Source organism: Carassius auratus, chromosome 41 (assembly GCF_003368295.1).
Source record: "Carassius auratus strain Wakin chromosome 41, ASM336829v1, whole genome shotgun sequence".
Lineage (NCBI taxonomy): Eukaryota > Metazoa > Chordata > Actinopteri > Cypriniformes > Cyprinidae > Carassius > Carassius auratus.
Genome location: NC_039283.1, coordinates 24,999,530 through 25,021,727, shown reverse-complemented (window position 1 = coordinate 25,021,727; position 22,198 = coordinate 24,999,530). Strand labels below are relative to the sequence as shown.

General features: G+C 33.2%; 1 protein-coding gene and 1 long non-coding RNA gene across 2 annotated transcripts; both read right to left on the bottom strand.

Annotated features, from left to right (window-relative positions):
* Positions 1-71: 71 nt before the first annotated feature.
* LOC113059604 (myomesin-3-like) lies at positions 72-14,580 on the bottom strand. Its single transcript, XM_026228155.1, has 10 exons — positions 14,577-14,580; positions 14,482-14,537; positions 11,266-11,449; positions 10,746-10,920; positions 8,023-8,144; positions 6,474-6,661; positions 3,101-3,227; positions 2,315-2,496; positions 883-1,241; positions 72-234 (listed from the first exon to the last, which is right to left on the bottom strand). Exons 1-10 carry the CDS (start codon positions 14,578-14,580, stop codon positions 72-74), a joined length of 1,560 nt encoding a protein of 519 aa, XP_026083940.1.
* Positions 14,581-14,599: 19 nt separating this feature from the next.
* LOC113059380 (uncharacterized) lies at positions 14,600-17,918 on the bottom strand. Its single transcript, XR_003278084.1, has 3 exons — positions 17,834-17,918; positions 17,692-17,745; positions 14,600-14,610 (listed from the first exon to the last, which is right to left on the bottom strand). It is a non-coding gene; the product is annotated as an uncharacterized LOC113059380 (long non-coding RNA).
* Positions 17,919-22,198: the final 4,280 nt, after the last annotated feature.

The following is a 22,198-nucleotide window of genomic DNA, read 5'->3' as shown; positions in this document are numbered from 1 at the left end:
AATACTGAGGTCGTACTAAGAAAAGACAAGTTATGCATATGCATCAGTTAATGCTGATCGGATGCACAAGGTCAGGTGGCACTGTGTTCAGGTAATGCATCATTCAGAGATAGAGATGAACGTCTACCTTCTGCAGTGAAGGTGAAACTAGAGGAGACTTCAGGGTTCCCCCTCAGCTCCACCGTGTACAAGCCCAAATCATGCTCCGAGGCGTCCGTGAAGGTGAGAACAGACCTGAGACCAACATTTATAGAGCTTTTAAAGAAACAGTCACCCAAAACAAACTCATCATTCACTCAATGAATGTACTACTACTGTGGAAACAAAAGGGTTAATTTTAAGGACTCCGTATTATTCTTTTAAGAAAGTTTAAGGTGCCTATTAACAATTTAAAAATAATATATAAGACAGAAAAGGTAAACAAATATTGAATTTTTATTTTTACATTAACTTGATATATACTGTTTTTATATTTATACTCAAGTAAATATTGTAATGTTACAGTTTTTTGATGACTTCACTGCAATGCTTCACAGAAATAAGATATTAAAATAACAATATATACTGTTTTTATATTTAGACTCAAGTTAATATTGTAGCATTGGTTCAAGATTACTTTATTGCAACGCTTCATATAAATATAACACTTAAATATTTGAATTAATTATTTCTTTTAATTAACTTTAAGTTCGGTTTTTTATTATTCATGCCAATCCTTTAATTTCCTCATAAAAGATTTTAAGTTCACGGTCTTCTTTTTGCTTTAAATCAAAGTTTGCATGTTGTTAGGTTTGATTGATAGTTTTAACTCTTTACTGACTAACTGTTGGAAATCCCATTGAGAAATATTCTTCCAGATCCAACGCTGCAGAAACTAAACACCTGTTGTTTTTGTTCTCCAGTCGGGCTCGTCCAGCTTCAATGGCTTTCCCGTAGTTCTTACTCCACTTGAAGACATCTTTATCAGTGCTGTCAGGAGCTTCAAAGCCCAGGAAGATGAAGCCGTCGTTATCGACTCCGATCTCAATCTCTTTGGTTCCTGGTGGCAAGCGCAGGATACAGTTAAAAGCGACTCGCTGTAAAATGAGCATGAAATCATCATTACGAAGCTTTCCAGGCAGCAGACCTGCTTTAGTCTGTGCTTCCACCGGCTCCGAGGCCAGTGAAGACATGCCGACTCCAGCGGTGTTAACGGCAGACACACGGAGACGGTACGTCTGACCGGCCTTCAGACCTGAAACCTGATCAGATATCACCCAAAAACAGCTCACTCCTCTTTTCTAAGGCTTTGGTGCGACTGGATGCAAATGTGACTATTGTGAACTGAATCAAGATGCTTTTTAAGGCTAGACACCACACTCTCAAAAAAAGAAAAAAAAGGTACAAAAGCTGTCACTGGGGCAGTAACTTTTTAAAAGATACACTTTTGTACCTTTTAGTTACCAATATGGAATGTTTAGTAACAAAGGTGTGTACCTCCCCAGTAACAGATTTTGTACCTTTTTTTTTTTTTCTCAGCGTGCACAGGTTTGTCCTGCACAGGACAATTTTGCTTCACATTTTCACTATAAATATTTATTTTATAGGAATGAAAACATCCAAAATACACATTCAAGTGTTTATTTTGTATCTATCTGTGTTTGTAAACTTAAATTACAGAACATATCTTTAAAAGCCAATGAGTCCGAATCTGACACTCATTTGACACTTAACCAAGTTTTACTGTATTTTTTGTAAATAAAGTTGTAAAAAAAAGATTATTGTAATTTTTTGTAATTATATTGTGATTTTTTTAGTATTTCTCTAATGTGTAGCTTGTCATTTATTTGTAATTAATTGTGAAATGTATTAGCATTTTTTGAGTTTTTTTTTTACACTAAATTCTTTACATTCTATATACACCAAAATTGGCATTTTTAAAAATATGTTCCAAAGGAATTTGTACATAAATAATTTTAGACATATCACAGTTATAACGTTTTTATGAAATGTTTTATTAATCTGCACCAAAATGACTTTTTAACAAATCCCTCTGTAAAAATCTTCAAAATATAGATAGGAATAAAAAAAAAAAATAGGAATAAGACTATTAAGTTTTGGTTTAAGTGCTGCACTTGTCAAAATTGGTTAAAATGCATATTATATATATATATATATATATATATATATGAATCAACTGAATAAAGTATTTAATTTTTTAAAATCTTGTTTATCTTAAATTTGATTCCTGATGCACAATTGTAATTTGAATTTAAATTAATTAAGAGTGCAATCTACTCACGTTGCTAAATTATGACTTTTGCAATAAAGGCACCTTTAAGTGAGTTTCCGTCACCGGCTCACTCGTCACCGGGGTCCAATCCTCAGACTCCGCCCCCTCGCTGATCTCCACCACATACCCGCTGATCTCTGATTGGCCCTTGTACAGAGGCTCCGCCCACAACAGCACCAGAGAGTTCCGCCTCACTTCTCTAAATTCCAGATCATACGGACAACCTGCAACATATGAATCAACACTTTCACACAATTATCCATTAAAGATGCGTTCATTACTTATTTGACCTTTATCTAATGAAGAAATGACACTCCTCTAACATACACACTTCTGTATATGAGCTGTGTTTATCCTCTTGAACACAGAACTATAAAATAAAAGAATCGAGCTCACAACGAGGCATATACATAATAACCAAAGGAAAAATGTGTTGTATTTAATAACCCTCAATTGCAAAACCAGGGAAACACAATGGAAGAAAAACTCACTGTGCCAGAAAGACACAGAAACAAACTATAATGATTAAGACATTAGTAATGAAGAACAGGAACAGATTAAAGATTAATGAAACAATAACAGCATGTTAGTCTGTTCCAGATATGTTTAAGTCCATGATTGAAACCAATCTAATTTATTAAAAAGTGTACAAGTTGTGCAATAGATAAATAGTGCAATATTAAAACATAGTGCATGTTATTTCACTTGTATGCAATAAATGTCATTTGGTTTTAGATGCAATAAGAGTTGATCGCCAAACTATTTTTTCTTCCTCAAAATTGCTAAAAAGAAGTTCTGATTCTTGTTCCTCACAATGCAGGATCTTACCAGGCTCAGGCATCGTCCAGCGCTCGCACAGAAACAGCTCGCTGGCTTCAGAAGCGTCGCCCAGTCCAACAATATTAGCTGCGAAGACTCGGAACTGGTAAAAACTTCCTTCCTGGAGTCCTGTCACCTAGAAACAAAACCGATAAATAATGGAAAATACATGGTTGTGTCAGAAAGGAAAGAAGAGAAACCTAAAATAAAAGAGAAAGTGTTCATATACAGTACAAGAATGTGTTTTTGTCGTATTCTCAGTGTTCATTTAAATGCAAAATGCACAGGAGGGGATCACAGTCCTAATGGAAGCTGAAAACATCCTCAAAATAACTACAATAATTAATGAACTAAAACACAAGAGACAGAGAATAGCTCTCAGATGCACTTTTAAAACCAAAGCAGTGTCATTTTTACTAATTTAGTATTTATTTTATATTTGACATATTGAATATTTGTCTTCATTTTTATGTTCCTTTTTCATTTTAGGAAAAAAAATATTTTGGTGCATTTTTGTAAGTATAGTTTTTTTTTTTTTTTTTGGTACTTATTTTCATACTTAATTTCAGAGTACGTTTATTTAATTCTAGTAAAAAAAATAAATAAAAAAAAAATTGTGGAAATATATGAAGTGCTTTTAAAACCCAGAAATTGTATCACTTTATTATTTTTGTATTTATTCATATTTGAATACATTTTTTTTATTATTAGTATATTTTGCATTTTCTTTTCCATTTTAATTAAAGTTTTAGTAATCTTTTATTGTTTAGTCATTCTTATTAACTTATAAAAAAATACATTTTTATTTCAGTTTTAATGTTTAAATATTTTCTTTAACCTGTTAACTGTCACTCACGTTTTTGAAGATAGACATGAATGTGCATGATACAAACCTAAATTTTTATAATTCATGACTGAAAACATTTTGTAACATGATTTTGATGTGCCATTTACATGGTAATGCAATGTCTGATTTTAAAATGGGTTTTAAAGGATGAATTTTGAGATTTTATGTTTTCAAGTGATATATAACTTCTGATGATTTCTAAAATGTGATAGAGAAAAAGGCAACGAGGAAGTCTTTTTTTAAAACAAAGGTCAAAGCTCCTTTTGTAATGTAGATTTCTGAGGGTGCACTCTTGTCATAAATTCATCTATTACTTTTCCTACATAATTTTTAACAAAAAATATTGGTATAATATATATTTGGGAGTCTTAGACCTTTCCAACGATATATAATTTGTCAAGATTAGATTAAATTTGATTGTAATATAGTATAGTCAACGTAGGTGTCCCGTATACGGGACGGGGTGACATTTAACAGGTTAATTTCAGTTCACATTTATTCAATTATAGTCACAAAAATTACTACCTTTTTTTTTTTTTTGGAAATCTGTGGAGTCCTGCGGATCAGATGCATTTTTAACCCAGAAAAAAATATAATTACTATTTAAGTATTTATTCATATTTTGAATTAGTTTTTATATTTAGTATTTGCATTTTAATTTTAGTTAAAGCTTTAGCAATTTGGCTGTTTTGTCACCAATTAGATGAGATCTTCAGTGCATTGATCCGCCGGTTGATGCCTATATCTACTTATCTTCTTACCTAGCTACTTATCTGATAAACATCGCTTTAACATTGCTCTGTGATGAGAAGTAAAGAGTGGCACCTGGTCACAAGTAATTGGGATTAGATTCAGGGAAACAGGCCTGTGTTGCTTGAATCCTCTTATCAAACCAGAGGCTTATCCGGGAGCGTCCGGTCCAGGCCCCATGGCCTGCTGGGACAGAGAACGGACACTAGATGGCAGACGTCAGGGGTGTAGCTGGGGGATTTTAATATACTGTAGAGAGTGTGTGTGTGTGTGTGTTTGTGCTGGTCTGTAATGTTGTTGGGCAGGTGGTGTGTGTCTCTGACTGCTCAATGAGAGGCAGAAATCATTAACATGGGCTTCATGCTATGACCACAGTGCCCTAAAATCAATGTTCTATAATTGACATAATGCACTTTGAGGCATCCTGTGAGCAAATAGTGCAAAACAACCCCATCCTCCTCTCCAAAAAAAACAAAAAACAAACAAAAAACCAGAGTGCATGTTAATAGAAAGAGACACGAGGCTGATGCTGATTCGGTCCATCAGAGGGCGCTGTGCACTCATCACATTTACACAAGCACAGAAGCAACGCTTGAACCCCAAACGTGTTCAGATTCATCAGAGCAGGCAGTGAAGCTTTAGAAAATGTTGCTTGTTCACCAACAGGTCAAAATTAATATTATATGATTCATAACTGGTGCTTGCTGAAGCATGCAATACTGTTATTACTGCTCAGTTTTGAGGCAGTGCTATTTTGAGATACTATTTTGAGTTTATTTTGAACATATTTTGTATTTTCCGTTTTAATTTTTAAAACGGAAAACTTCAGGATTTTAAAAATGGAATAATATATATAATTTTTTTAAATAGAACATTTTGCATTTTAATTTAAAGTCTATATATTTTTTGTTTATTTTATTTCAGTACATTTTTTTGTTATTTCAGAGGTTATTTTTATTCATATAAAAGTTGCAATGGCAACTAACCGGAATAAAATAAGTTTGTGTTGAAATATGACAAAAATTTCAAACTAAAACCAACAAACAAATAAATAAATAAATATAAAATAACACAAAAACTAGAAAAAAAAAAACATAACAGTGAATAAAACAAACTAAAATTAAAATGACTGAAATTATATAAATAATATAATTTAAATAAATAATAAAAATATCTATAAATCTAAAAATCTAGTTCAAAATATTAATAAATACCACATACTTAAAAAATAGTATATAAATATGACTAAAATAACAGGGCCCACAATACCTTAACACTGTGTGGGGTGTTGTATTTTGGGCCATATAATTAGGGCACAATTAAACTGATAAATGTTTTAATTAATTAATTAAATAAAAATGAAAAAAAAAAAAAACACTATAATAACATATTTAAATAAATAAATATTTTTTAATAACCATTTTATTTTTATATAAATATAAATTAATCAATTAACTGAATACACATTCAATATATGTAGTTTGATTATAAATTTGCTGTTTGATTTTAATTGTTAAATGCAGATGAGAAAGCTCTCTGATATAATACAGACCAAAATCACTTTAAAGTATTTTAATATTCTAAAACAAACTCAAGTACAGCGCTTTAAGTTTTAATAAATGCATGACTGCAATTAAATGTTGAGCAATAAACAATATTTTTGACTGATTTAAGCAGGTCCCGTCATTTGTTGCTGCAGAAGCATGCAACAAAAGAGCAGCTGATCCCAAAAGCAGCATACCCTAGAAACTGCTGGTACTGTAAATGGTACTGTAAATGGCTCACCTGGTACACTCTCTCTTTAGTGGGCTTGATGCTGATCTCTGTCCAGGAGCTCTGGGATTTCTCCCTCTGGTCTAGATAGTAGCCACGCACAAGGTCTCCTCCGTGATTGGCTGGGGCTCTCCAGCCAATCAGCATCTCTGCTCCGGTGCAGTGCAGTAGAGCGATGGCTGATGGACGGGACGGAACACCTGCAGTAAGGGGCAGAGGAAGGTTAAAGGTCACAGAATGCCAACCACACCATGTTTTCTATTAATTGTTAATTAATCAAATAAGTGATTATGAAAAATAGTTATAATAATTGATGGGATGACCATGTGTTTCATGAGTGTCCTGGTAATACATTAAATTTACATTAAACATACATTCTAAACATTAATCAATTATTTATATTCTATCACAGTTTTGTTCTTATTTTTAATTAGCACTAATTTGCATGTTTTAAATTTTCATTTTAATTTGATATTACCGTATGTTTCGGACTATAAGTCGCACCTGAGTATAAGTCACATCAGTCCAAAAATACGTCATGATGAGGAAAAAATCATATATAAGTCGCACTGGACTATAAGTCGCATTTATTTAGAACCAAGAACCAAGAGAAAACATTACCATCTACAGCCACGAGAAGGCGCTCTATGTTTTCAGTGTAGACTACAGGAGCACTGAGCAGCACTGAGCAGTATAGAGCGCCCTCTGGCGGCTGGAGACGGTAATGTTTTAACTTGATTCATTTCTCTTAGTTCATTTCTCTTGAACTAAAATTAATTTTGATAAATAAGTCGCACCTGACTATAAGTCGCAGGACCAGCCAAACTATGAAAAAAAGTGCGACTTATAGTCCGGAAAAAATACGGTATGTGCTTTTGTAATTTTAATTAGTGTGTGTGTGAGTGTTTTTTACTATTTAGGTTTAATTTATTTCTGTTTCCGTTTTTATTTGTTTCCAGTTAGTAACAAACTTATTTCAGTTAGCTGTCAAAATAACATTTGTAATTTGTAGTTTTTACCTAATATTTATATTTTATTTTACTTAATCTTTATTTCAATAAAAATGTTTTAGTTAAAGATAATAGCCCAGGAAAATTAGGAACATTTGACAAAACATTGTTACTCTAAAACTGCTAAAAAATCAAAAACAAAATTCTGAACAAGTTATGTTCCAAATTTGAGGTTGATATCTCAAAAAATGAGCTTTCAGTGAGATTTTGTTTGGGGCGCAGTACCAAGCTTTTCCACTAGATGACCATCAAACCCATTAGTAACCATTTAAATAGCGCCTTCAATTCCATAAATGGTTTGCGTGTCCTGAAACATGTTTTTCCATACTTTTCTCAATATTTATGAATTCATCACAATGGGTATTTTAGGCGGTTGCTCACTGGCCCAAGTCAAAAGTTCACCAGGTGTGTCTGTTCATGCAGGAAACGTATTCAAAGAATGAAACGATTCACACTGAGACTATAAATGATTCTCTTGATCTCTTTCTTGAACACTTTAGACAAAACGCTGTCATATTTAAAAGTCCTGCAGGGTCTGGTCTGGTTCTTACGTATCGCTGATTTCACTCGAACGGCAGGAGACTCCTCAGAGTAGATGCTGTTTCCCGCCAGTCCCACGGATTTCACCCGGAATACATACTCTTTATTGGTCTTCAGGCCATCAACTGTAAACCTGAGCAAAGAAGGAAACCAGTTTTAGTAGGGTTAGTAGATTACATATCTTAAAGGGTTAGTTCACCCAAAAACAAAATTAATTAATGACTCACCCTTTTGTCGTTACAAACCCTTTAGACCTCTGTTCATCTTCGGAACACAGTTTAAAATATTTTAGATTTAGTTCGAGAGCTTTCTGTCCCTCCATTGTGTGCACAATTTATTAATTAATTCCCTCAATTTGCTAAATTGTGCACACGATTTATTGATCTGTTCCCTCAACTTGCTCAATTATGCACGCAATTTATTAATTTGTTCCCTCAATTTGCTAAATTGTGCATGCGATTTATTAATCTGTTCCCTCAATTTGCTAAATTGTGCGCACGATTTATTAATTCGTTCCCTCAATTTGCTAAATTGTGCGCACGATTTATTAATCCATTCCCCTCAATTTGCTAAATTGTGCACGCGATTTATTAAACTGTTCCCTCAATTTGCCAAATTGTGCGCGTGATTTATTAATCCGTTCCCCTCAATTTGCTAAATTGTGCACGCAATTTATTAAACTGTTCCCTCAATTTGCTAAATTGTGTGCGTGATTGATTAATTCGTTCCCCTCAATTTGCTAAATTGTGCACGCGATTTATTAAACTGTTCCCTCAATTTGCTAAATTGTGCGCGTGATTTATTAATTCGTTCCCCCAATTTGCTAAATTGTGCATGCGATTTATTAATCTGTTCCCTCAATTTGCTAAATTGTGCGCACAATATATTAATTCGTTCCCTCAATTGGCTAAATTGTGTGCACGATTTATTAATCCGTTCCCTCAATTGGCTAAATTGTGTGCACGATTTATTAATCCGTTCCCTCAATTTGCTAAATTGTGCGCAAGATTTATTAATTAGTTCCCTCAATTTGCTAAATTGTGCACGCGATTTATTAATTTGTTCCCTCAATTTGCTAAATTGTGCACGCGATTTATTAAACTGTTCCCTCAATTTGCTAAATTGTGCGCGTGATTTATTAATCCGTTCCCCTCAATTTGCTAAATTGTGCATGCGATTTATTAAACTGTTCCCTCAATTTGCTAAATTGTGCGCGTGATTTATTAATTCGTTCCCCCAATTTGCTAAATTGTGCATGCGATTTATTAATCTGTTCCCTCAATTTGCTAAATTGTGCGCACAATATATTAATCCTTTCCCTCAATTTGCTAAATTGTGCGCACGATTTACTAATCCGTTCCCCTCAATTTGCTAAATTGTGCACGCGATTTACTTATCCTTTTCCTCAATTTGCTAAATTGTGCACACGATTTATAAATCCGTTCCCTTAATTTGCTAAATTGTGCCCGCAATTTATTAATTCGTTCCCTCAATTTGCTAAATTGTGCGTGCGATTTATTAATCTGTTCCCTCAATTTGCTAAATTGTGCGCACGATTAATTCGTTCCCTCAATTTGCTAAATTGTGCATGCGATTTATTAATTTGTTCCCTTAATTTGCTAAATTGTGCGCACGATTTATTAATTCGTTCCCTCAATTTGCTAAATTGTGCACATGATTTATTAATTTGTTCCCTTAATTTGCTAAATTGTGCATGCGATTTATTAATCCGTTCCCTCAATTTGCTAAATTGTGCGCACGATTTATTAATCCGTTCCCTCAGTTTGCTAAATTGTGCACACTATTTATTAATCAGTTCCCTCAATTTGCTAAATTGTACGCGTGATTTAATAATCCGTTCCCTTAATTTGCTAAATTGCGCTCGCGATTTATTAATCCGTTCCCTCAATTTGCTAAATTGTGCGCGTGATTTATTAATCCGTTCCCTTAATTTGCAAAATTGTGTGCACGATTTATTAATCCATTCCTTCAATTTGCTAAATCGAGCGTCATGAACGCGGATGGACAAAAGACACTGAAGAGAAGACAATGCTGAATAAAGTCGTAGTTTTTGTTATTTTTGCACTAAAATGTATTTTCGATGCTTCAAAAAATTCTAACTGACCCTCTGATGTCACATGGACTACTTTGATGATATTTTTCTTATCTTTCTGGACATGGACAGTATACCATACACACAGTTTCAATGGAGGGACTGAGAGCTCTCGGACTAAATCTAAAATATCTTAAACTGTGTTCCGAAGATGAACGGAGGTCTCACGGGTTTGAAACGACATGAGGGTGAGTTATTAATTACATAATTTAAATTTTTGGCTGAACTAACCTTTTAAAGGGATACTTCAAACTAAATTTAAATTGTGCTGTTAATTTCCTCCCCCTCTGGTCATTTACAACATTAATACCTGGTGATAAATAACATTCAGTTCCATGCACATAACGATCAATTCACTTCATAAGATCTCACTATATCGTCAGGGATATTAATTTTGTTGTGTTGCCTGATATGCTTATTTTGACTCTCAAAATGGTAGCCATTGCATTTTATGAATCCCCAAGCACCACGGTTATAGCTAAAAATCTTCTTTACTGTTCTATTGAAGAAGAAAGTCACCTACATCTTGTATCGGCCGATGGGGAGTAAATAAACAGTGAAACTTCAGTTTTGTGTGAACTATCCCTTTAATTGCCTCTCAAACCGGATAGAAGGAGAGACCTGGTTTTGGTCATGGGTTTATTGTTGATGGTCTTCCACTGTCCACTTCCAACCTCACTGCAGTACAGATAGTATCCCACAATGCCCTCTGTTATTTTGGGCTCCTTCCACTGCAACAGGACTGAACTGTCAGTGTCTCGGATTGAAAGGACGCCGTGTGGTGGGTCGGGAACTCCTAAAAGATAGAAAACCATCGCTCAGACGTACTGGTTTAAGTCTGCATTTCATTAAATTCTGTCATAATTTACTCACTCTCCATTTCATTATGATTTTTTTTCTTCTTCTGAACACAAAAGATGATATTTTGAAGAAAGGTTGGCGCTAAAGAGTTTACGGCAGCCATTGGCTTCTTTTTTCCATTCTATGGGAGTCAATGGCTACCATCAACTCACAAAGATTATTCAGAATTTTTTTTTTTTTTCTGTATTCGAAATTCATACAGGTTTGGAACAACTTGAGAGTGGGTAAATAATGACTCATTTTTATTTTATGTGCACTGTTCCTTTAAGAAGATGGTCACCTAGCGGCTGTCCCATTGAGATGGGTTCGCTGGGAAGAGACGGGTCGCTGATGCCGTACTTGTTCACAGAGCGAACACGGTAAGTGTATGACTTTCCCTTCTGCTGGTCGAACGCCACAAATCTTGTAGACAGGACCGTCATATCCATACTGGCCAGATGCCAGCTCTCCTTCCCTGTTAGGGACTGAAATAAGACACAATCCTAACATGCATCTTTACATTATTATTTTGTTATCTATTATTTATCCAAAGCGACTTAAAGTATATTCAAGCTAAACATTTTGCCAGTATGTGGGTTTATTGAATCAGAACTATTTTTGTCAAATTTCTGGTCCGTTAAAAACTACGAATTACACTGTTTAGAATAAAATAAATACAGAATTAAAAATTAACAGACCAGAAATTTCTAAAAAAAAATACACATATTTTTCCAACATTTGTGTTCCTTAGGAATTTCGGTCAAAGTTGTGGTCCGTATTTTATACATTTTTTTAGATTTAATTTATGCAAGTTTAATTTGGTTTTGAAAAATAAAAATAAAAAATCACATTGCATCATCTTCACATAAATGGACAATCACATATAAAAATATAAAAACATTTTTTTGGGTAAGTATGCGTGTTCCCTTGAATTTCTGTCTAATTTTATTCTGTATATATTTTTTGTGTGTATATATTTTGTGTGTGTGTATAGAAATACATTTTTGCCATTATATGTGTTCCCCAGGAATTTATTTTTAACCTGTTAACTGTCACTCACCTTTTTGAAGATAGACATGAATGTGCATGATACAAACCTAAATTTTTATAATTCATGACTGAAAACATTTTGTAACATGATTTTGATGTGCCATTTACATGGTAATGCAATGTCTGATTTTAAAATGGGTTTTGAAGGATGAATTTTGAGATTTTATGTTTTCAAGTGATATATAACTTCTGATGATTTCTAAAATGTGATAGAGAAAAAGGCAACGAGGAAGTCTTTTTTTTAAACAAAGGTCAAAGCTCCTTTTGTAATGTAGATTTCTGAGGGTGCACTCTTGTCATAAATTGATCTATTACTTTTCCTACATAATGTTTAACAAAAAATATTGGTAAAATATATATTTGGGAGTCTTAGACCTTTCCAACGATATATAGTTTGTCAAGATTAGATTAGATTTGATTGTAATATAGTATAGTCAACGTAGGCGTCCCGTATACGGGACGGGGTGACATTTAACAGGTTAACTATAAATTTCACTTGGATAAAGTAGCCAGTCTCCATGAAGATAAAGTATTGCAATATCCTCTATAATAAAACGTGCCCGGTGGTAAATGGGAATTTAAATCTTTTTTCATAAATGTGTATTTTTGCCCCCACAATTTCAGATGATCCCGATGAACTAGACGGTTTTATTATGGTTCTTCTTATAAAGAGTCCAATAAAGAGCATGTCCTGTGGCAGTGTGTGCTTTCTCCTGTTCATTACAGAGTCTGCTGGAGCTCTTTGTGTCTGATACTGGAAGATTCGACCTCCTCTGCTCTGGGAACCAATCCCTCCGAGCACTTTTACACTGTGAGTACCTTTAAAAATGCCCTCGGAAACCAGAAGGATCTTGACCTTTTGCAGTGCTGGAAACAATGGACATCAGAAACAGAGAAGCTAAACTTTAAAAATGTTTTTTGTGTTAAGCCTGTTGGGTCATTTTATATGCTCTGTAGCATTCACTTTTTACCAAGATAATTTAATGTCTGCTAGGGTTACTGGATTTGCCCAGAATGCAGACAGACATACATGCAATGCATCTTTAATAGAATGCATTTTAATAAACAGTTGCAGTTGAATGCTTGACAGCTCAACTTCAATGCTCAACATTGACAATGATGTAATGTAGATGTTTGTTCTTGTAATAGGAACAGAAAGAGCAATGCTGCTTGCAACAGCAATGCCATGGTTCGTTTCCCAGGGAATAAAAATATACACGTAACTGAAATAAATAAGATTAAGATGAAGTACTTTCAAATTACTAATTTTGAAAAAAAACACAAAAAACCCCCACACATTACAAAATTACTAAAACGAACTAAAATGAAAAATAAATCAAAAATATAAAAGACCCTAATTCAAAAAAATAAAATAAATAAATATTAGATGGAAAATGTAAAAAAAACTAACAAACAAAAAATAACTATAGATTGTCCTTAGCAATTAACTTGAATAAATAAGATTAAGTTGAAGTACTTTAAATGACTAATACTGAAATAAAAATAAAAAGCTAAACAGAAAAAAAAACAATAAAAATGAAAACAAAATTAGTAAAAACTAAAAAAAAAAAAAACTTTAAATACTAATAATACAAAAATTTTAGAAATATTAAAAAATTAAATACATAATACATTTTATTTATAAATATATTAAATGTTCTTTATAGTGAATAAATAAATAAAGATTACACTGAACCCATCAAACCCAACATTTACAGTTTTACATTGATTCATTAAGATGCTTTATCCAAAGAAACGTACAAATGTGTAATGAAACATGATAACAAGCCAGCTCTGTCCAATGAACTCTGCTTTGGGTTGCTAGTTTTTTTTTTTTTTTTTTTTTTTTTACATAGCACCTAAATATTTGTACATGGATTGCTAACATGCACACATTTATTATATATATATTTTTTTAATTTAATAAAATAAAAAAAAAGACAGTTCGGTCTGCTAAAAGTCACACACGCACGTGCTTTGAATATATAAGTGCACCGTGCTCACATTTATTTGTGCATTAAATTACAAATTTACTAGAACATATGCAAAAATAAAAATGTTAATGCATTAAATAACAAATTGTATATTCTGCCATTTATATCTACTGTTGACTTCCAGCATTTTTCACATTTTTATCCCGATCTTTCTGCATGTCTCATCCATGCTATATTGGAGAGCAAGATTTGGGAGTTTTGAGAAGTTGAATGAGCATTAAAGCTGTAGTGATCCCCTTTATTAAAATACCTGGAGGTGAGGAATGCAAAAATTGTCATTCACTCAGTATTACTTGATCTAATTCACAAATATCTCAATTACAGTTTAGTATAAAATGAATTGTACTCAGTTGTGTTTTAGGCACTAAAACAGTCCTGTACATTATAGTCAAACACATTTTTATATTGAAATAATGTAGATTTCTGTGCCACCCCAGACAAAAGCATTGCATGGGACAAAGGTCAACTCTCACCCGCTCCACGGAGTAAAGTGAGAGGTTCTCTGCCCCGTGGATCCGGTTCAGTCCAGCTCAGCACGGCATAGGTGTCGCTAAGCTCACAAACTTGCACATCGGTGGGGGGGAACGGGACTCGGATTTGGCCTGTGGACAGCAAAGAGGAGAGACTGACCACACAAGGCACCAATAGAGCAGAGCTCAGACACTTGTTAACCACCAACTGAAAAGGGTAAGGTGCACTATAGATAGGGAGGAAAATAAATGAGGGACAGGTGAGCACAATTAGACCAACTAACAAGAGGGTGTGGTAAAGAGGAAACAAGGAGGAGGGGCTAAAGGAGCACATGACCGAGAAAACAACTAACAAGGCCACGTGCTGACACAAGAAACAAAACAGAGTGACAGTGCAAAACCCTGACAAATATAATATTTCGGAGTATAAAAAAGGCAACATTTCTATTTCATTTAGTCTAATACGTACTTAAAGACTAAAGACTAAAAGACTAAAGAAAAGTTAAATAAAAATTATACATACATTTAATAAAACCTAATAAAAGTGACTTTTTAACTTGAATTAAAATGAAAGAGAAAAGAGAAAATACAAAAATATAATATCATATAGGTAATAAATAAAAAGAATAAATAATATAAATAACAAATAAATTAGCTTGTGAAATGATAATGTTTTTAATGTTATTCTTACAACAGACTCATTCAGTAAATCATTGATAAATATCACAAAACAAAGTATATATCAAAGATCACGATTCTATAATGATTTTATAATTAGTATCTTCCTAATGCATATTGGATGGAAAAAAATATATACCCTAAATATCAATGCTTACTAAAATGACACTACACTAGATATTAACCCTCACAGATCCACTGTAGGAAAAACTGTACAAGACAATACAAAGATACCTCATTTTTACTAAATATGGGTTAGCAAAAAACATGAACAAATTACAAATTTGTCATAGCATAAGAAATTCAGTATATGACCTGTAATAGTTTTTCTCAGCATGTTTAGTGAAAATATCAACCGCACTATTGCAAAGATGTTGCACAAATGCAATAGTGAGTTTAATGGTTTCTTAATGAAACAATCAGAGATGAATATTCCCCAAAACAAATATGCATATTAAATATCACGATTCTTATTTTTACAATGAGTGGCTTCTCAATGCATTTGCATTAAGGATGAATAAAATACATCATCGATATAGATGCTTAAAGGGTTAAGCATTGAGATGCATTTTATGCATGTCTTAGTCGCCAAACTTTACTGAAATCAACTGTGAGTCAGTTAGGATGCTTCTTCTTCTTCTATCTAGATCACAGGTTTATAACAGAGCTGATGGTATCTCGTGATGAGGATGTATGCAGTGTATGGATTATGTTTCTATGCATGAATGCAAAAAATTCAGTACTTGATACAGACCACTCAACAGGTCTATACATGCTCTTTACGCTCCTCATAATGGCCCGAGAGTCCATGGCAATTAGCAGCACAGTGTACGTCATTTATATCTTTAAGCTTCAGCGACATATCATCATCTTTTTAATGCTGAGGCCAATAAAACTGCCTCAGTCTTTATTGCTATTGCTGTACCGGGAGCAACAGACCACCTGCGAATGCTTTATATGAGATCTGCAGCAAATTCATCATCATAACTGTCCGAGTCGTACAGTTTTTAGGGTGGTTAATTCATGAAAAGAAAGACATATCAGGAGAGACGGCAGGAGCAACAAATCAGTTTTTAAAGGGTGAATTTAATTAATTCTGTCCAGAATATGTGCAAGTAATATTTCCCCTCCAAATCAAAGAACAGAAATATCTATTTAATTTTATGCATTAAGAAAATGAAGCCATCGGGAAATTAATTTTAATGGCAATTGAGCTCATTTGTCCTTAAATTCTCATTTATGTATCCTGCAAGGTTTTTATTGCTAACAGAAAAAAGAGAAAAAAATTAACATTTTATTATATAACATGTATAATATTTCACATTTCAATTTTACATTAGTTATTAAAATAACTAAAACAGGAAGAGAACATAAGATACTATAAGACATGAAAAAAACAGAAATGACAAAAATAATAGAATTACTAACATTAAAATTTTAATTAAAACTTAAAATATAAACACAAATATAATACTAACATAAATACTACTAAAAAACTAAAATATTGAAGGATGAACAACGCATTTATTTATTTAAAAAGTTTCATTATTCTTAATGGTGAATCTTACTAGATTTTCCTCACTGTAATATATTTATGTTTTTTATTTAAATCAAAATTAGTGGCAGTTCAACAAACACTGACATTTTTTATACATTTTATTAACAAATTAAATAGTAAAAAATATTTCTTTTCCACTACTTTAATGATAAATATAAAGTAAGTTTACTTATTTTTTTTAACATAATTTTTATAATACCTAAAATCTGCTAATTGCTGTAGGCTTCATTCTTCATGAAAAATATTGTTTCTGTTTAAATAATAAAAATAAAATAAAAATAATAAATAAATAAAAGTCCACTTACATTATTCTGCGTGTTTTTTTTTTATTTTTATTTCTACAGGTTACTTACTACAGGTTACGTTTTTTTCCATTGGTTTAATTTTATTCTCAGTGTAACATTATAATGTCATGCATATTTTTACATTTTATAAAAAACAAAAAAAAAACCAGACCAATATATAGTTGACATTTGAGGCTTTATGCAAAAAAAGCAATAACATTTTTCAGGAAGATTGTTTTCAGTTATTTTGTTTCAGAATATGGCATGCATTCGCTTCAAACAATGGTATAAAGCTATTCAAAACATCATTCAATGTAAATTGTTATAATCGTAATTAATAATCGCGATTACAATTTTAACGGAATAATCTTACAATTATAATTTTTGTCATAATCGTGCAGCCCCACACAATTTTAATTCATGCAATGTGTTCTGCAAGTTTATTATTGGTAACCTAAAACTAACCATAAAAGCATTTTCATTACTAGACTAAACTACATTTCTTTTGTCTTTGGATTTAAGCATGAAATATTCATGACCATTGTGGTAACTTTCAACCCTACGGTGTGATCTGATGCAATGCAACATCACGTGATCTCCTCCATGCACAGTAAATCTGAGCTTGTGTGTGAGTGTAGAAGCATGCATTTCTTCTTATCTCCCCACTCGACTGCATCAGTGTGATCTACTCACTCTCCAGCTGGTCCTTAGTGATCACAATCTCTCTCCCGCGGTCCACCTTCACCACTGACAGAGAGAGACGAGAGAAGAAAGCAGGAGATCAGAGATACAGATGCATGCTGCCTTTCTTTATAATTCGTGAGGATGCTCTTACCCGTAGTCCTGCTGGGCTCCAGGGGTCAGAAGTCAGGATGGGGTCAGTGGATTTAGACGGACGGCCCACGCCGGCCTGGTTGACTGCACACACACGGAACTGGTACATTGTGTTTTCCTTCAATCCCATGATGGGATAATGACACTCCTTCTGGATGACATCATTACAGCGTTCCCCACTTCCCAACACCGATGTCACACCTGCACGAGAGAGAAGAGACATTCTGAACATAATAAAGCATCAGAGTAGTGATATGCATTTATTGCAGCTTTATTAGTAGTGGAAGTTGCCATTGAAATCAAGGAGAATACCATTTCTATAGAACAGCATAGAAATGCATTAAAGACTTCTCAGCACATTGCAACCTCTAGAAATGCAACCATTCTGAACACTCAAGAAAAAATATGGCAATGGATTAAAACTAGACCCCTAGCAAAACATTTAGAACATTTATCATTTTATGTAAAGCTTGATAAATATTGTCTATTTTGTTTTTTGTGTATTTTTTATATGACATACATGGCAATAAAGTCATTCTGATTCTAAAACGAAAGTACAAAAAGGACAAACCGATATATTTGAATTCAGTCAACTTTTCACTCAAACTATATTGCTTAAAATTTGTTTCATAATGGGAAAATGATTGCATTTTAAAAAATGCCAAACAGAACATTTTCAGGGTGGTAACTTTTGGACTCCTCAAGTATACATAATAAAAATGCAATTAATCTTCAAAAACTAAACGCAATCCAACAAGACAAAAACTGGCAGAACATTGCAGAGTGAAGCAGCATGTTGCTACAAGACAGGAAGGTTAGGCCTCATCCTCTCTCACCATGATGTCTTTCGTTTCAAGTTTTATCCTTAGAAACAGCTGCTCGTATCTCTCTGAAGATGAGAGCTCACGAGAGCAATCGTGGTTCATGCTTCACCTCTCTATGAAGTACCCTGAACAGCAGCAGCTCCGTCTGCACTGGGAGGAATCCAAGAGAAGAAGACGTAATCACGGCTCACATCAGAACACTTCACCTGCAGAGGAGAACCTGGAGCCCCGACCACAACCGCAGGTCCATCTAGAGAGAGAGAGAGAGAGAAGAGAGAGAGAGAGAGGGAGAGAGAGAGACAGAGAGAGAGGGGAGAGAGAGAGAGAGAATTTTCAGAAGAGATCTCAACAATGTCTCAAATAGCGCTCAGATTTGACAAGATCAGTATAAACACATCAAACTCTTCTGTCAACGATATTATCATTCATCAGTGCTATTTTAGTATTATTCATGAATTATTACTATTATTATTACATTTCAGTATTTATTGATATTTTAAATTACTTTCGTATTTTTAATTTTAGCTAGCTAGTTTCATTTTAATTAGAGGTATTTGTTTTATGCTTTTTTTAATATGTCCGTTCAGCTTTAATTATTTTTTATTGCTGTTTTAGACGTTGCTGTTCAGTTAATTTTGTTTTCTTAGAATTATTTTTGTTTAAAATTTTAATGATTTTTTTTTTTTTGTGTGTGTGATAATTTTAGTTTTAGTTAACAGCAGCAAAACTGTCTTTAATGTCTATTTTTATTTATTATTAGGAAAAAAAAATAACTGGGAACTTCATTAATTTACACTTACGTTTTTTTTTGGTTTCATCTAATAATTATATTTAATTTTATTTCAGATTCAGATGTTTCCAAATAGATATAGTTTTAGTTAATAATATTAATTAATTTATTTATTAATTAACAATTATTATTTTTTTATTTTATTTTTATTTATTTAATGAGAATCCATTTATTTTAATTTAAGCTTTTTTATTTAAAATGTTTCATTTATTATTTATATTTTTAATTTTAGATTTCTTTTAAATAAAGAAAATTATTCGAAATAGTTTTACTTTGCTAACAATAACAAAGCAGTCATTCATGTCATTTTTATTTAATAATAATAAATAAATAATGTACTTACAATTTTTTAAGCGTTTGTCATTTATATATTCTATTTTAGCTTAGCTTTATTTGATGTGAAAAATAATTTTTTAGTAGTTTTACTTTTAGTTAACAGTAATCATTCATGTCTATATATATTGTTACATTTTATGTCTATTTTATAGAAAATGAATTACTGGAAACCCCATTAAGTTTCCCTGACATATAACTGAGCAGCCACTGAAAAATGAAATTTCCCTCCGCAGCACAGTTAAGCTTACTTCAGAAAGTTTCTTAGAAGAGGACAGCTGCAGGGCTTCTCGCGCTCTTATTTGTTTAATCGCCACCAACAAGGATGAAACAGACTCATAAGAGCACCTCCGGCTCCTTCCTGTTACCTGGCAGATTTGTAATGCAAATTTTTCTCTGAGATTAAGTGAGGATGTCAGCGCGCAGCAGAGTGAAGCTCACTTTCTAATTACTACACTGCAGGCTTACAGAGCGGCCACTTCCTTTAATGAGACAGGAAATTCAATTCCTGTCCTCGCCTTGCTTTTAAGGACTTACGCTGACAGGGAAACTCTGCACTGAAAGAACATCACAGATTCAATGAGAATTATGTCTCTGAGGAGTTCAACTTTTGCATTTCTTAATCAAGGAGAGACAGGCGGCAATTGTAACACACTAAACCTCTTCAATCGCCAATAATCTGGAGTGGTGACATCCAACAAATGATCAGTCCAGCTCTTTCTCACTTTGCCTGAGAGAAAAAAACTGATTTTTGTGATGAAAATGTGTTTTTTTCTTTTCTTCTAGATGTGCTGTAATTTTCTGAAGCCTTTCAATCTAAGCTCATCTATTTAAAATGGAAGCCCATTTCCACCAATTGAAAAAAAAAATTTAATCGCCCAATCGGAATTGTTTTCTCAAATTGTGTGATTTAAAGTTGCAACTTGCAATTGCGAGAAAAAAGGTCAGAGTGCAAGATATAAACTTGCAATTGTGAGAAAATTTTCAGAGTTCGCAAGATTATAAACTTGCAATTGTGAAAAAAAGTCGGAGTCGCAAGATATAAACTTGCAATTGCGAGAAAAAAGTCAGAGTTGCAAGATATAAATTTGCAATTGCGAGAAAAAAGGTTAGAGTCGCAAGATATAAACTTGCAATTGCGAGAAAAAAGGTTAGAGTCGCAAGATATAAACTTGCAATTGCGAGAAAAAAGGTTAGAGTCGCAAGATATAAACTTGCAATTGCGAGAAAAAAGGTTAGAGTCGCAAGATATAAACTTGCAATTGCGAGAAATAAAGCTATAGTTGCAAGATATAAATTTGCAATTGCGAGAAAAAAGGTCAGAGTTTGCAAGATATAAAACTTGCAATTGCGAGAAAAAAGGTCAGAGTCGCAAGATATAAACTTGCAATTGCGAGAAAAAGGTCAGAGTTGCAAGATATAAACTTGCAATTGCGAGAAAAAAGGTCAGAGTCGCAAGATATAAACTTGCATTGCGAGAAAAAGTCAGAGTCGCAAGATATAAACTTGCAATTTGCGAAAAAAGGTCAGAGTCGCAAGATATAAACTTGCAATTGCGAGAAAAAGGTCAGAGTTGCAAGATATAAACTTGCAATTGCGAGATAAAGGTCAGAGTTGCAAGATATAAACTTGCAATTGCGAGAAAAAAGGTCAGAGTCGCAAGATATAAACTTGCAATTGTGAAAAAAAAGGTCAGAGTCGCAAGATATAAACTGCAATTGCGAGAAAAAAGGTCAAGTCGCAAGATATAAACTTACAATTGCGAAAAAAAAAGGTCAGAGTGCAAGATATAAACTTGCAATTGCGAGAAAAAAGGTCAGAGTTGCAAGATATAAACTTGCAATTGCGAGATAAAGGTCAGAGTTGCAAGATATAAACTTGCAATTGCGAGAAAAAAGTCAGAGTCGCAAGATATAAACTTACAATTGCGAAAAAAAGGTCAGAGTTGCAAGATATAAACTTGCAATTGCGAGAAAAAGGTCAGAGTCGCAAGATATAACTTGCAATTGCGAGAAAATGTTCAGGTTCGCATGTTATAAACTTACAATTGAGAAAAAAAGGTCAGAGTTGCAAGATATAAACTTGCAATTGCGAGAAAAAAGGTTAGAGTCGCAAGATATAAACTTGCAATTGCGAGAAAAAAGGTTAGAGTCGCAAGATAATAAACTTGCAATTGAGAGAAAAAAGGTCAGAGTTGCAAGATATGAACTTGCAATTGCGAGAAAATGTTCAGGTTCGCATGTTATAAAACTTACAATTGAGAAAAAAAAGGTCAGAGTTGCAAGATATAAACTTGCAATTGCGAGAAAAAAGGTTAGAGTCGCAAGATATAAATTGCAATTGCGAAAAAAGGTCAGAGTTGCAAGATATAAACCTTGCAATTGTGAGAAAAAAGGTCAGAGTTGCAAGATATAAACTT